We start from the raw sequence: 15,729 nt of genomic DNA, 5'->3' as shown, positions 1-15,729 counted from the left end.
ATTTGTCAACTAAACAGTCTACGTACTCTCAGCATGTGCACTTTCAATAGACAGTACCGCAATGTTCCTCAATCTAGCACTGGTCATTGAATTTCTAAGAAGCACTCATAACTGGAAGAGTGACAGAAATCAACAATAATCTATATAGGCAGTCAAATTCAGCCTTATAGGGACTTGAAAATAACAGGAACTGTGTTATTGATATAGGCTGCATTGACTCTTATAATTATTATTATTATTACCTGCTAAGCTACAACCCTAGTTGGAAAAGAAGGATACTGTAAGCCCAGGGGCTCCAACAGGGATAATATCCCAGTGAGGAAAGGAAACAGGGAAAAATGAAATATTTTAAGAACAGTAACATTAAAATAAATATTTCCTATATAAACTATAAAAACTTTAACAAAACAAGTGGAAGAGAAATAAGATAGAATAGTGTGCCCGAGTGTACCCTCATGAGCAATTTCTTGACCAAAGAGATCTTGTGTTGTAGATCACTTTCGTTGTAGGTAAAAATAAACGGAAATTTATGCTTGCGATTCAAGGTGTCTATTCTTTGTACTTTGAATGTTCTATTACAACTTATGCTACCATAGTTTTGGTTTATGAATTATATATAATCTTCTCAGTTATATCAAACCTCTAAAAAGTCTCCAGCGGCAATCGTAAACTGTGCTTGTGGAGGGAGTTCCGAAGGGTCTTGGTCAGGGAAAGTAGCTTCTTGCAACTGGTTTTCGTTGGTCAGCTGGTTGCTTCCTGTGTGGACCCAGGGATATACACGCAAGGAATTGGGTCCTCGACATCTGCGGCACAGATGTTCCAAAGAAAATAAAACGTTTTTAATTGTCAAGGGAAAATATATCTCACACATTGGCATTACAGTACATATAATAGCTTGTGTATTGATTAATGATGTACATCTCTATACATGCTTCTTTACAAAATGCCAAAATGTTTATTAAGAATATATTACTAGGAATCTAAAACATTACAGGCATGAAATAATCAGACTAATTGACTAAACAGCATAGAAAACCTCAACTTGCATAAAGAACTAATACTAGAAATTATGACAACAACAAATACAGCCGTTTCTAGTCCACTGCAGGACAAGGGCCTCAGACATGTCAATTCATGTCTGGGGTTTGGCCAGTTTTACTCAACACGCTGGCCAAAGTGGATTGTTAATGGTGGGAAATTTTTGTCTGATAGCTCACAGCAAACCAACCTAATAATAGTGGCCCTGACTAGTACTGCTTTGCTGATCATGGGTTACCAAATCCCCCAATCCTCATTTCAAACTCCAAAACTGTAACCTTATCTAAATTAAATAATTTTCATCATTGCAGACTCAGTTTGATGCTACTGTTACTTTATAATATGTGATAAACTATAAGTAGTTCACGCAAATGTGACGTACCGCGTATCCCAGAACCTACATCAACCACAGCTTAAACAGGAATACATACATACATACATATACCAAGGCACTTCCCCCAATTTTGGGGGGTAACCGACATCAAACAAATGAAACAGAAAAGGGGACCTCTCCTCTCTACGTTCCTCCCGGCCTGACAAGGGACTAAACCGAGTTCGGCTGGTACTGCTAGGGGTACCACAGCCCACCCTCCCCCGTTATCGACCAGAGATAAAGCTTCATAACACTGAATCCCCTACTGCTGGTACCTCCGCGGTCATCCAAGGCACTCTGATTTAAGAACTGACTTTCAGGACATAAGTTCTAAAAGTATTAAATCTACTTTGCACTTCAATCAAAAGTACAAGATACCTAACAAATACTTTTGTTTTTAATCTTCTCTTTACCTTACAATACGGGATAAAGGCATTTAACACTTATAACAGCAAAATATAGTTCTGTATGAGAAATTAGTCTGCGAGTTTTCCATCCGAGTTCACTACTGTATATAGCTTAATTTGTAAGACTTGGGATAGTAAATTAAGAAAATTTACTATTAAGAAAATTAACAAATATTAAATGGTGTTATTTCAAGATTAAAGAGTGATTATGCAAAGTTCAAAATCATACAGATTCATGTCATATTACAAAGTATGATATGCTCTTACTATAATTACTAGCTTAAGCTACAACCCTAGTTGAAAAAGCATGGTACTGTAAGTCCAAGGGCTTCAACAGGGAAAAGAGCCCAGCAAGGAAATAAAATACAGAAACATAGACTATGTGCCTGAGGCTATGGCACTACCCTAGACTAGAGAACAATGGTTTGATTTTGCAGTGTCCTTCTCATAGAAGAGCTGCTTACCATTGCTAAAGAATCTCTTCTACCCTTACCAAGAGGAAAGTAACCACTTCTTGAGGGAAGATTTTTTTTTTTATCTTAGTGTTATTAGGTGTATCAGAAAGAGGAGAATGTGTAAAGAACAGGCCAGACCATTCAGTGAATCGTATGTGTAAGCAAAGAAACGATAAGCCATAACCAGAGGGGGATCCAATGTAGTACTGTCTGGCCTGTCAAAGGACCCAATAACTCTCTATTGGGGGTATCTCAATGTTTAGCTGGTGCCTTAGCCAACCTACTACCATATATTTGAACATAATTGGGTCCACTGCAAAGAGTTGAGTTCAACTCATAGGGCTGGATAATCTCCCCCTTTTCATAACAATGACCAACCATACCTGACTTACAACTTTTATTAGATATTTAACAATTGAACTCATCACAATCACTGGCTTCCAATCAATAACACTTTCACACTGTAAATACAAAAAAAAAAAAATTGAACTCCACAGCTGTACTATCATATACTGTAGGATCCTATTTAAAAAATATTCAGAGGCCATCTCTTATTCACAAATAATCTACTATTAATTTTACAAACTGTACATATTCAAAACTTTCACTAATGTGCCATGTTTACAAATTTTCAACCTATGATTTCAACATCTCATATCCTTAAAAATGTCCACAGTCCCTCATTGCAAAGTTTCAAAGACCAATTCATCCATACAAAATTCCTCAAGATAAACCACAAATGCATTAAAAAACTATAAAAAAAATCCTTGGCACAAATTCCAAGATACTACAACGAAACTGAATTTAGAAAAACTACAACCATCACGTCAATGGACACACTTTATAATCCATTAAATGAATACAGTACACCATAGCTCTTTCAAGTAACATTTACATAATTAGCATGACGAAAACCTGTAGAAAGGCCAAGAAATCATGGGAAAAGGGAGAACCACAGTGACCTATCCTTAAAGAAAGTTCCGGAATACAATGTACAAGACAAAAAGGAAGTTGAGAAAAGTCATTTTAAATTTAACTAAACATCATTTCTATGATGACAAGGAAGCCATTCATCTCCAAACTACAGATACTACCGTTAGTTATTGGATCCTTTGACTGGCCAGACAGTACAGGCAAGCCATCACTAATCCGGCAACTTTGGGACCGGGAGGGTGCTGGATTATCCATGTATTATAGGTAGTCATCAACTTACGCCCGATATAGGGACTGATGCGCGTCGTAAGTCGAGAAAGTGAAGTTTCCGAAAATTTATTATGATGCGTCATTATTCGGCAATCGTCTGAGTCATATTTCATCAATATTTTCTTACTGTATATTATTATGATATTTTAATTATAAAATAAATTTTTGAATATACTTACCCGGTGAATATATAGCTGCAACTCTGTTGCTCGACAGACAAAAAACTGTACAAAAAAACTCGCTAGCGATCGCTATACAGGTTGCGGGTGTGCCCATCAGCGCCAACTGTCGGCCAGATACCAAACTCCATGTAAACAAAGACTCAATTTTCTTCTCATCCCACTGCGTCTCTATTGGGGAGGAAGGGAGGGTCGTTTAATTTATATTCACCGGGTAAGTATATTCAAAAATTTATTTTATAATTAAAATATCATTTTTAAATATTTAACTTAGCCGGTGAATATATAGCTGATTCACACCCAGGGTGGTGGGTAGAGACCAGTTAAATATGTTTACATCTTATGAGCTAAGAGTTTTTATTTCATTTTAGAAGTTATCAAAATAACAAAAACAAAATAAATAGGTACCTGGTAAGGAAGTCGACTTAGACGATTACTCTGCCTTTTTAAGTACGTCTTCCTTACTGAGCCTCGCGATCCTCATAGGATGCTGAGCGACTCCTAGGAGCTGAAGTATCAAGGGCTGCAACCCATACAACAGGACCTCATCAAACCCCTAATCTGGGCGCTCTCAAGAAATGACTTTGACCACCCGCCAAATCAACCAGGATGCGAAAGGCTTCTTAGCCTTCCGGACAACCCATAAAAAACAACATTTCAAGAGACAGATTAAAAGGATATGGAATTAGGGAATTGTAGTGGTTGAGCCCTCACCCACTACTGCACTCGCTGCTACGAATGGTCCCAGTGTGTAGCAGTTCTCGTAAAGAGACTGGACATCTTTCAAGTAAAATGACGCGAACACTGACTTGCTTCTCCAATAGGTTGCGTTCATTATACTTTGCAGAGATATATTTTGCTTAAAGGCTACGGAAGTTGTTACAGCTCTAACTTCGTGCGTCTTCACCTTAAGCAAAGTTCGGTCTTCCTCACTCAGATGTGAATGAGCTTCTCGTATTAACAATCTGATAAAGTCTGACCAAGCATTCTTTGACATAGGCAAGGATGGTTTCTTAACTGAACACCATAAAGCTTCAGATTGGCCTCGTAAAGGTTTAGTACGCTTTAAATAGAACTTAAGAGCTCTAACAGGGCATAAGACTCTTTCTAGTTCATTGCCTACGATCTCCGATAAGCTGGGAATATCGAAAGATTTAGGCCAAGGCCGAGAAGGCAGCTCAATTTTGGCTAGAAAACCAAGTTGCAGCGAACAAGTGGCTTTTTCCGACGAAAATCCGATGTTCTTGCTGAAGGCATGAATCTCACTGACTCTTTTAGCCGAGGCTAAGCATACCAGGAAAAGAGTCTTAAGAGTGAGATCTTTCAGGGAGGCTGATTGTAACGGCTCAAACCTGTCTGACATGAGGAATCTTAGTACCACGTCTAAATTCCATCCAGGGGTAGCCAAACGACGCTCCTTGGTGGTCTCAAAAGACTTAAGGAGGTCTTGCAGATCTTTATGTTGGAAAGATCTAAGTCTCTATGCCGGAAGACCGATGCCAACATGCTTCTGTAGCCCTTGATAGTGGGAGCTGAAAGGGATCGTCCTTTTCTCAGGTATAAGAGAAAATCAGCTATTTGAGCTACAGAGGTACTGGTCGAGGATACAGAAACTGACTTGCACCAGTCTCGGAAGACTTCCCACTTCGATTGGTAGACTCTAATGGAAGACGCTCTCCTTGCTCTAGCAATCGCACTGGCTGCCTCCTTCAAAAAGCCTCTAGCTCTCGAGAGTCTTTCGATAGTCTGAAGGCAGTCAGACGAAGAGCGTGGAGGCTTTGGAGTACCTTCTTTACGTGTGGCTGACGTAGAAGGTCTACCCTTAGAGGAAGACTTCTGGGAACGTCTACTAACCATCGAAGTATCTCGGTGAACCATTCTCTCGTGGGCCAGAGGGAAGCAACTAACGTCAACCTTGTCCCTTCGTGAGAGGCGAACTTCTGCAGTACCTTGTTGACAATCTTGAACGGTGGGAATGCGTAGAGATCCAGATGTGACCAATCTAGGAGGAAAGCATCTATATGTATTGCTGCTGGGTCCGGGACTGGAGAGCAATAGATTGGAAGCCTCTTGGTCAGCGAGGTTGCAAAGAGATCTATGGATGGTTTACCCCAAGTGGCCCAAAGTCTCTTGCACACATCCTTGTGGAGGGTCCATTCGGTTGGAATTACTTGCCCTTTCCGACTGAGGCAATCTGCTATGACGTTCAAGTCGCCTTGGATGAACCTCGTTACTAGGGAGATGTCTTGACCTTTTGACCAGATGAGCAGGTCCCTTGCGATCTCGTACAACGTCAGTGAGTGGGTACCTCCTTGTTTGGAGATGTACGCCAAGGCCGTGGTGTTGTCCGAGTTTACTTCCACCACTTTGCCTCGAAGGAGATACTCGAAGCTTTTCAAGGCCAGATGAACTGCCAACAGCTCCTTGCAGTTGATATGCATGCTCCTCTGACTCGAGTTCCACAGACCTGAGCATTCCCGACCGTCCAGTGTCGCGCCCCAGCCCAAGTCCGATGCGTCCGAGAAGAGAACGTGGTGGGGAGTCTGAACAGCCAGGGGAAGACCCTCTCTTAGGTTGATATTGTCCTTCCACCAAGTCAGACAAGACTTTATCTTTCCGGAAATCGGGATCGAGACCGCTTCTAGCGTCTTGTCCTTTTTCCAGTGAAAAGCCAGATGGTATTGAAGAGGACAGAGGTGTAGTCTTCCTAGTGATACAAACTGTTCCAGGGATGACAGCGTCCCCACCAGACTCATCCACAGCCTGACTGAGCAGCGTTCCTTCTTCAGCATCTTCTGGATGGATAGCAGGGCTTGATCTATTCTGGGGGCTGATCGTCTTGTTGTTCAGCAACGTCCTCATCAGATAGTTCCTCATCCGAAAACTGATGAGGAAACGGCAACGGAGTGCGTAACGTCTGGCTCGCTGAGTCCGGTCGCACTGGTGCATGCGTGACGGAGCCGGACGCAACGTCATGGAATTGCTGCACAGTCTGTGAACTGTCAACAACCATGGGTGCGCGAGGACGCACAGCGTCCACCCGAGACTGTCTAGACCGTCTGGGTTGTGCAGTCAACACCATACCGGGTTGCTGAGGTTGATGCACCGCGTCAAAACAAGTCACCTCTGATGGTTGTTGAACGTCCTGAACGTCAACAACCACCTCCGAGCGTCGCTTAACGTCAACGTGCGGCTGGCAACCCACACTGGATCGCATCGGTGGAGGAACCACCTCAACTGGTAGACGCGAGAAGGTTACCTCAGCGTCAACAGGACGCACAACCGACTGGTTGGAAGGTTGTTGGCCAGAAGGTTCGGCAGCAACCTTCTCCGCATTAAAGTCCTCTATCAAGGACGCAAGCTTAGACTGCATGTCTTGCAGCAAAGCCCATTTAGGGTCTACGGGAGCAGGTGCGGCAACAGACGGGGTTAGCGATTGAGGCGGTACCGCTTTCCATCCCTGAAAGCCTTGTTTGTTTATGCATGACATAATTGTACAGCAAAACTTCAAAGGCTCGAGAACAGCTGTGAAGTTGACCTGTAAAAAACTTAGAGCGTCTCCTGGCCAGGCGCCAGGGAGAGTCTACGAGATTTGAGAAGTCTATCTGGGCAGAGGCAGGAACTCCCAAGCCGAGAACTTCTCTCGTGTCATATCAGACTCTCGCTCTATAAATCAGTTTAAAAGAAGGGAAAGCAAAGGCTGTATCCCCCAAACTCCTCCTGGTGATAAACCAGTCGCCTAGCAAACGTAAAGCTCTCTAGGAGAGCGAGAGAGCACTAGCTTATAAACAACGGCTTCGAAGTAGCTAGGCCTAGTGTAAGCTCTGACGTTTAGGCGAACGAGGAGCAGCAGTTACAAAAAGATCCGGACAAAGATCCTTAAAAATCAGCATGATTTAATTAAAGTCCATAGAGGGCTAAGCAGCTTTAGGCTCCTCTCCGTCTGACAGAGTCCTCAAGGGAATATCAGTAGGAGGGGGAACAGCAACTTCCTCATCTAAAGGAACCTTGTCCGATAAAAGCTGAGTCTCAAGCAAGGGAGAGACCTACCGTGGTGGCAATGCTTTACAAGCAGAGTCCACACGCACTGGTGCATTAGTAGCGGACCAGGACGCAACGTCATGTAACTGCTTGACAGTCTGTGAACTGTCAACAACAACAGGTGCGTGAGGACGCACAGCGTCCACTCGAGACTGCTTTGACTGCCTAGACTGAGCAGTCAAAACAACTCTAGAATGCGGAGGTTGACGCACAGCGTCAAAACAAGTCAACTCCGATTGTTAGCGAACGTCCTGAACGTCAACAGGAGCATCAGCAAGTGGCCTAACGTCCAAATGTGGCTGAAAATCCACACGAGACCGCATCGAGTGTGGTTCTAAACAACCTGACTGACGTGACTTAGCTACGCCAACGTCAACAGGATGCACAAAGGAATGTTAGGTTGGCTTAAAGCCAGGATATCGATGAGATAAACGGCTAGACTCAACGGACTAATCGGCAGAATAGTCTTCCATAAGGGAGGCAAGCATATTCTGCATGTCTTGCCGTACAACCCATTAAGGATCCACGGAAATGGTTGCGGTAAGAGACGAGGGTAACGTCTGTGACCGCAACACTTTGCCAACAAAAAAGACTCTCGGAGTCTGTGTTACGCTTTTGTTAGGCGGCGAGCAGTTTTCCGATGACTGCATAGGGTCAGAGCTGTCCTAATGGCTGCAACCAGGACGCTGGACCTGTCCTGAAAGGACTGACTTTCGCTTAAGGGTCTCGAAACCTTGTTACAGGTTTCTTATGCGAAAAGCCTTCGGATGACGAGGAGAAAAACGTCTCTCTCGCCTTATGGTAGGGGAGATCTTGGTAAGATACACCCGATACCATAGAGGGAAACGTCTGTTCGCTGATCAAGGCCTCTCGAACCCATAAGTCGTACGACATTACTTCTCCCCTGGGCTTGGGAGCTTGCAAGAGGTCCCGGACTAGGTGAACGACAGGCACGAACAGACGAACCCTCGGACGCAACACTGTAACACTTTGCGCAATATCACTTTATCACTACGATTTTCTGTTTTGCACTTATTTCACTGAAATCGAAACTTTTACTGATTTCTACCTGAAACACGCAATTCTACCCTCATCAAAAGGTAGTAAATGCGAAATCAGGCGTATAATGCAAGCACATTAATACCAGCAAAAAAAACAGTAAACATCTTTTAAGATAAAAAAATTCAGTGGTTGGGGAAGAGAATAAACACTAGTTCATTAAAACTACGTTTTCAATCTCTCACCGTACATTGCCTGGGGACGAGAATAAAACTAAAAACGTTTTATCCTTTCTCCCCGTACAGAGACTAGGGACGAGAGTAACTCGAGAACGTTACCCGCTTGAACGGAACGTTTTCTCTCCTCTCTCTCCCTCCGTCTCTATATCTCTCTCTCTTTCTCTCTTGATTTCGCACCTAAGAGAAGAGCCCAATTACGTTTCGTCAAAAAAACATGTTATTTGACCAAAGGAAAAAACTGAAAGGTTTTTCAATTAAAAAGTTCCTTTAAAATAGAATTTAAAACATTTAAGCTTTGAAAGAATGAACAAAACGTCAGAATCGATTTACTCTCTCTGCAAAGTGAAACCGTGATACACTCTCTCTCTATCGTAACGATAGAGCGCAAACTGCGTAGCATAAACAAACTAAACGTCAGTTCATCTTTGAAAACAGTACGAAGACTATTCAAAGAAATTCTTTCATAAAATATTTCATTTAAAAAGTTTTAAATCCTTAGCTCTTTAAAAGCTATTTACGATTTAAAGGGCTCAACGTTGATTAACTTCGGTTTCCAAGTTAGGACCGCCTACTCTCAGGAAAGGTCGCATATAAACAAAACATTAAAATTTATTTTTTATGTTTATTATAAATGGAAAGTTAATCGAAGAGGAAAATCTATAATTAATTTATAACGTGATAAGATAATTACTAAAAGCCTAAACACACTTCCGTCTAAGGGAAGGGTCGGCCATTTAAAAGTCAAAGAAAGTCCATACTCTCTTTGTCACTAAAAATTAAATCTATCCAAAACGAGTTCAAGATTTAAGATGAAGATAAAACACCTGCACTGCGAAAGCTCAAACCAGAATATAGTACTTCACCAAAGATGATGGGAAAAACTCCAGGTTTCAACAGCGAGTAAAGTACGTCTTGTCGACACGTCGACAGAGAGAAAATTGAGTCTTTGTTTACATGGAGTTTGGTATCTGGCCGACAGTTGGCGCTGATGGGCACACCCGCAACCTGTATAGCGATCGCTAGCGAGTTTTTTTGTACAGTTTTTTGTCTGTCGAGCAACAGAGTTGCAGCTATATATTCACCGGCTAAGTTAAATATTTAAAAATTCCATTTTCTTGTTTAATAAGATATTCTTATGCTCTATTTCATACACTTCATTTGTGTTCATCATTAGTTATCATCCGAACACCTCACTCTTTCTGTGTAAGACTGTGAGTGTGTGAGACAATGTGTGTGCGAATGCGTACGGGAAGTTCATTTTTAAAGCTTCATGCAGTATTTAATTTCCTATTCATTATTAAGCCTTCATATTTCATTATGCATGATTGTTGTTTATTAAAGCATGTTTGCATTCAATTCTTTTTCAATTTCTTAAGCATTTCAATAATCAACAATTACATTTGGTAGGCCTCAGCTGAACTCATCCGAAATCTCTTCATAAAGAATATTACATCAGTACCAATATGCAATAGTCATAGTACCCATACAGTTTGTTTATAGATTTTATAATTATTTATCACACACACACTCTCTCTCTCTCTCTCTCCCTCTCTCTCTCTCTCTCTCTCTCTCTCTCTCTCTCTCTCTCTCTCTCTCTCCCTCTCTCTATCTCTCTCTCTCTCTCTCTCTCTCTCTCTCTCTCCCTCTCTCTCCCTCTCTCTCTCTCTCTCTCTCTCTCTCTCTCTCTCTCTCTCTCTCTCTCTCTCTCTCTCATTAAATCTTCCCATTTCTTTAGACATTATTAGATAGGATAAAATTAATATTATTAATATTACATAGCCAATACTTGATAAGATATCTGTAGCTGCAAAAGCTAACATACACAGATGCGTTCATTTGTTAGTTACGATCGGTGATGAAACTTGAACAAAGCAGTAATTGTGGTTTTATGTTGCATGTTTAGCAAAAGCATGATATAAAATTGTCTTTACTTGATTTGTTTTGGATTTTTTAGCATACAACAAAAGCTATCCTATGCACTGATGGTTTTGTTATTAATTCAAATTTGCCTTAATTTTTTACCTCGTCCTATCTGAAAGTTTGTCTTATGCAGGGAAATGTAAGGTATGTTTCTGCTTTAATGTGCAGCTAGACTGTTTTCAACAATACACTAAAAACTGTTTTCCTGCTGAAATGAGGGTGCGTCTTGTATTTGTTTACGTTGGAAACAGCGCTGCCAACCGGCCAGTAGCAAAATTAATAGAAAAACAGTACCGCCAACCAAGCGGCCAGTACCAAAAATGATGCCGGTTACCTGATATTTCCGGATTATAGATTGCTAAATTAGTGATGGTTAACCTGTACTATATAAGATCCTTCTTTCTGGTTACAGCTCAATTTTCCTTCGCCTACACATACACAAAATATTCTCCTCTGTCCTCATACACCTGACAACATTGAGATTACCAAAACAGTTCTTATTTGCTCAGGTGGTTAACTACTGCACTGTAATTGGTCAGTTTCTACTTTCCTCTTGGTAAGGGTAGAAGAGACTCTTTAACTATGGTGAGCAGCTCTTCTAAAAAGGACACTTCAAAATCCAACCATTGTTCTCTAGTCTTGGGTAGTGCCATAGCCTTTGTACCATGGTCTTCCACTGTCTTGGGGTAGAGTTCTTTTGCTTGAAGGTACACTCGGGCACACTATCCTATGATATTTCTCTTCCTCTTGTTTTTTTAAGTTTAAATAGTTTACATATGAAGGAATTATTTTAATGTTGTTACTGTTCTTAAAATATTGTATTTTGATTCCTAATTATTTCTCTTACAGTTTCTTTATTTCCTTTCTTCACTGGGCTATTTTCCCTGTTGGAGCCCTTGGGTTTATAACATCTTGCTTTTCCCACTAGGGTTGTAGCTTAGCGAGTAGTAGTAGTAGTAGTAGTAGTAGTAGTAGTAGTAGTAGTAGAAGTAGTAGTAGAAGTAGAAGTAGAAGTAGAAGTAGTAGTAGTAGTAGTAGTAGTAGTAGTAGTAGTAGTAGTAGTAGTAGTAATAATAATAATAATAATAAAAATAATAATAAAGTAAGAGTTAAAAGTTTGACAAAAAACTAGAAGAAAGGAAGCAGAAACCTAAGTGAAATGGAAGGCTAACAATCTGATACTACTATCGGCCAAAAGGGGATATTGTAAATAGCATTTAGTAATGCCTAAAGTAAACAATGTGAGGTGACCTCATGACATTGGTACTTAAACAGAAAAAAATTATCACGGTAATAATCTTTATATAAATTCAAAACTCAAGTAACTTACTTGTTCAGAATAAAGTTTGATGCCATTAACATGAAGAGAGAAAATTCATTCCCCTGACAGGAGTAGCCTCGTCTCGCTATTTCGTGAGCGAGGCGACCCAACCCTGTCCCCGGCACCAGTATGTTAATGCTGGAGGCATCTCTGAAAATCATGCAAATTAACAAGTGTCATTTGGGACAGATAACCTCAGTAGACAATAACATTATATAATTTTTCAAAAGCTACCTAATGATTAAATCATCAAATTCTTATCCACTTCCTCATAATAATAGCAACACTGTAGTGCTTCTAAAGAAAATTATATAAAAATGACTGGCATACAATTGATCACAAAATTCTCTCTAATAAATTTAAAAGTACAGTCATTTGTATTTTTCATGACTATACAAACCCGAGTCCCTTAAAAAGAGCATGATTTCAGCGAAGCTGGAATGGTCGGTACAATTTAATACTTGCAGGTAAGCGGACCACTCACCTATCAGCTGAACACTCACTATTGACCTTAAGCCTGGGATTTACGGTGTAGTCAAGGCAGAAAGTGTACCTTGAATTACCCAGGTTCATAGTCGGCGAAAATACAAATAAAATTTGTTATTTGTTCCTACACAAACCTAGATATTAATCTTTGGTATGGTTGTTTAATTAGTTCATTATGTATGTTGCATAAGATTTTTCATAATTCTGACCATCCTTTACATTCAGACCTTCCTGGACAATTTCATCCTGTTCGTAATACTAGGTAGGCAGTCAATTCTAATAGCCAGGGCCTCTCCATCATGAGGCTCAATACTACACAGTATTATAGAAGTTTTATTCCAGCCGTTACCAAGTTGTGGAATGATCTTCCTAATCGGGTAGTTGAATCAGCAGAACTTCAAAGTTTCAAAGTTGCAGCAAATGTTTTAATGATGAACAGGCTGGCATGTCTTTTTTATAGTTTATATATGACATACCTGTTGTGATGTTGTTAATAGTTTATATATGACATATCTATTTTGACGTTGTTACTGTTTTTAGAATGATTTGTTCTCATCATTTATTTATTTCCTTATTTCCTTTCCTCAATGGGCTATTTTACCCTGTTGGAGCCCTTGGGCTTATAGCATCTTGCTTTTCAACTAGGGTTGTAGCTTGGCTAGTAATAATAATAATAATAATAATAATAGTGTACAATGGCCAGCAAGCGAAAACGACACGCTACTGTCGTGTAGGACAACAAATGACAAGATGTTGAACATGAATAATGAACAGTGCCTTTGAGAAGCAACCGTAAGTCTACCCGTTGAAAAACGGCAATTGGTAGCTGACAAATCAGAATCTACCTAATTATTCAGGATCATTTCATTTGAGACTGTGCTCATGATCATGATAGCCTCGTTCTAGGTCTTGGAATGCCTAGTGTGAGATTGTGAGAGTCCCGTTCGTGATTGTGCGCGTCTCCCACGTGGGCGCCCCGCACAAGAGTGTGAACATCTTGCACGAAAGCATCTTACTTCAAACATGAGCACCTCGCACGAGAGCTTCTTGCTCATGAGTGGGAGTATCTACCACAAAAGTATGAGCATCCTATACGAGAGCGTGAGCATCTCGCACAAGAGCGCGAGCGTCCTGCATGAGAGCAAGAGAGCGTGAATGTCTCGTGCGAAAGCGAGAGCATCTCGCTAGAGAGCGACTAGCACAAAAGTATGCTTTACACGATAGCACGAGCAGTTTGCTCGTGAGCGTAAACATCTATTTCATGATTATGAGCTTAAGCCTCTCGATATGAGCTTTCAGCTCTTGATCAAGTGTGCGTCCAACTCGCGATCCCGATCGTATAGCTTGTGATCTTACCACAAGATACTCATGATCATGATCACAAGTGTCTTGCTTGTGACCGTGAGAGTGTATCGCATGATCGAGAGCTTCATGACCTCTATCGTGGTCACAAGCGTCTCATCGTGAGTGAGTAACTCACGACCACCAGCATGACCACTAGTGCATAGCTCGCGATCACGGCTACAAGACGCTCGTGATCGCCATTATGAGCGTCATGCTCGAGTATGTAGCTCATGATCGTGAGCGTGATTGTGAGCATGAGCTTGATCATGAGCATCCCGATAATGATCACAAGTGTTCAGCTCACGATCATGAGCATCCTCGCTCGCGTCTACGAAAGCGTGTAAATCACGCTCGTGAGTGATCGAGAGCATCTCACAAGCGATCCCGAGAGCGTATTCAAAAGTTGAAGAGACTGGCTTCACAATCATGGCGCTCGTGACCGTGAATGTGACCACAAGCGTCTCGCTTGTAATCACTTGAACGTTCTCAAGAGATATAGACACTGATGTCCTAATCACGGTCACGAGAGTCTTGCTCGCAACCGTGAAACTCACTCTCAAGAGCGTGAACGTGAGTGCACTTGAGAGCGTGAGCGCGGGTCTCACATGCGATCAAGAGCGACTAGCTCATGATCGCAAGTGTCCTCAAAGCTAAAGCAACTAGAGACAAATATGGGTACAAGAACACACGATCAAGAGTGTAACTCAAGAACATGAGCACGATCGTGAACGTGAGCGATCGCGAGCGTCTCACTCCTTAGTGTGAGGACGACCGTGAGTTTCCCGCTTGTGAACATGAACGCAACCGTGAGTGTTATGCTCGCAATGCGAGAGCACGATCCTGAGCGTCTCACTCGTCAGCGTGAGCGCAATCATGTGTTCTCAAAGGTTGAGGAGCGAGTAATATCGTAATCAAGGTCACTATCTCGCTCACGATCATGAATATGTTAATCACGATCATGAGCGTGAGCGGTAACTTGAGCGTCTGGTTCACGATCACAAGTGTCTAGCTCGTGATCATGTCCATAAAATGCTCGTGATCAAGACCATGAGCGTCGTGAGTTCACAACCGTTAGCGTATAACTCACGATCTTGAGCGTGCGCGCAACCTTGCGCAAAAGTTGTGTGAAGACTCTCCCTCGGAAGGGGAAATTTTACACTTGAAGGCGAACCTCCGAGCAGCACTCTCTCTGTTTCTTTCCAAAGAGTTCTATCTTAAAGGCAGGTTAACATGAAAGTTGCTAGCTAAAAAAGCCAAAGCTTAATTCTGAGTTGTCCCCGAAAGGAATTCTCTAATGGGAATCCTGCTGGAGTAATCCCCCGAAGGGAAAACCGAACAGGTGTTCTCCTTCAAGAAGAAGAACGTCGAGGTCACGATCACCTACGATCTCGTGATCGTAACGATTCCTGTGGCAATCAATGATCGTCACAAAAGACGCCCTAATGTGTGTCTAACATCTGGTTGTTGCTAACGACATCCTGACCGACCAGAAAGACAAGCTGATGAGACTCGCCCCTGCGATCATTGAACAGAATGAAATTCTAATCACATTATTGGAATGTCGTAAACGACATCATGATCAACCAGTAAGACAAGGTGATGAGTCTTGCCCCTGCAATCGTTAAGGAGAAGGATGATCCGTCTATTCGGCGATTGTCGAACAAGCCGTTGGATGATGATCGTTCTTGATCCCGCAATCCTCAACAGGCGGAAGCTCCATACGC

At 41.6% G+C, this 15,729-nt stretch overlaps 1 protein-coding gene across 2 annotated transcripts in view; it reads right to left on the bottom strand.

The window, feature by feature from the left end:
- Positions 1-15,729, bottom strand: part of LOC137628858 (carnosine N-methyltransferase) — a 56,278-nt gene that overhangs the window by 19,210 nt on the left and 21,339 nt on the right. For both annotated transcript variants that reach the window (XM_068360107.1, XM_068360108.1), the window contains exons 5-6: positions 12,185-12,325; positions 641-803 (exon numbers count right to left, since the gene is read on the bottom strand). In XM_068360107.1, coding sequence (XP_068216208.1) covers positions 641-803; positions 12,185-12,325 — 304 coding nt within the window. The remainder of the gene's footprint in view (positions 1-640; positions 804-12,184; positions 12,326-15,729) is intronic.

The sequence above is a fragment of the Palaemon carinicauda genome, chromosome 36 (genome assembly GCF_036898095.1).
Source record: "Palaemon carinicauda isolate YSFRI2023 chromosome 36, ASM3689809v2, whole genome shotgun sequence".
Classification (NCBI taxonomy): domain Eukaryota; kingdom Metazoa; phylum Arthropoda; class Malacostraca; order Decapoda; family Palaemonidae; genus Palaemon; species Palaemon carinicauda.
The sequence above is the reverse complement of the archived record's forward strand: the minus strand, read 5'-3'. Positions and strand labels throughout refer to the sequence as shown.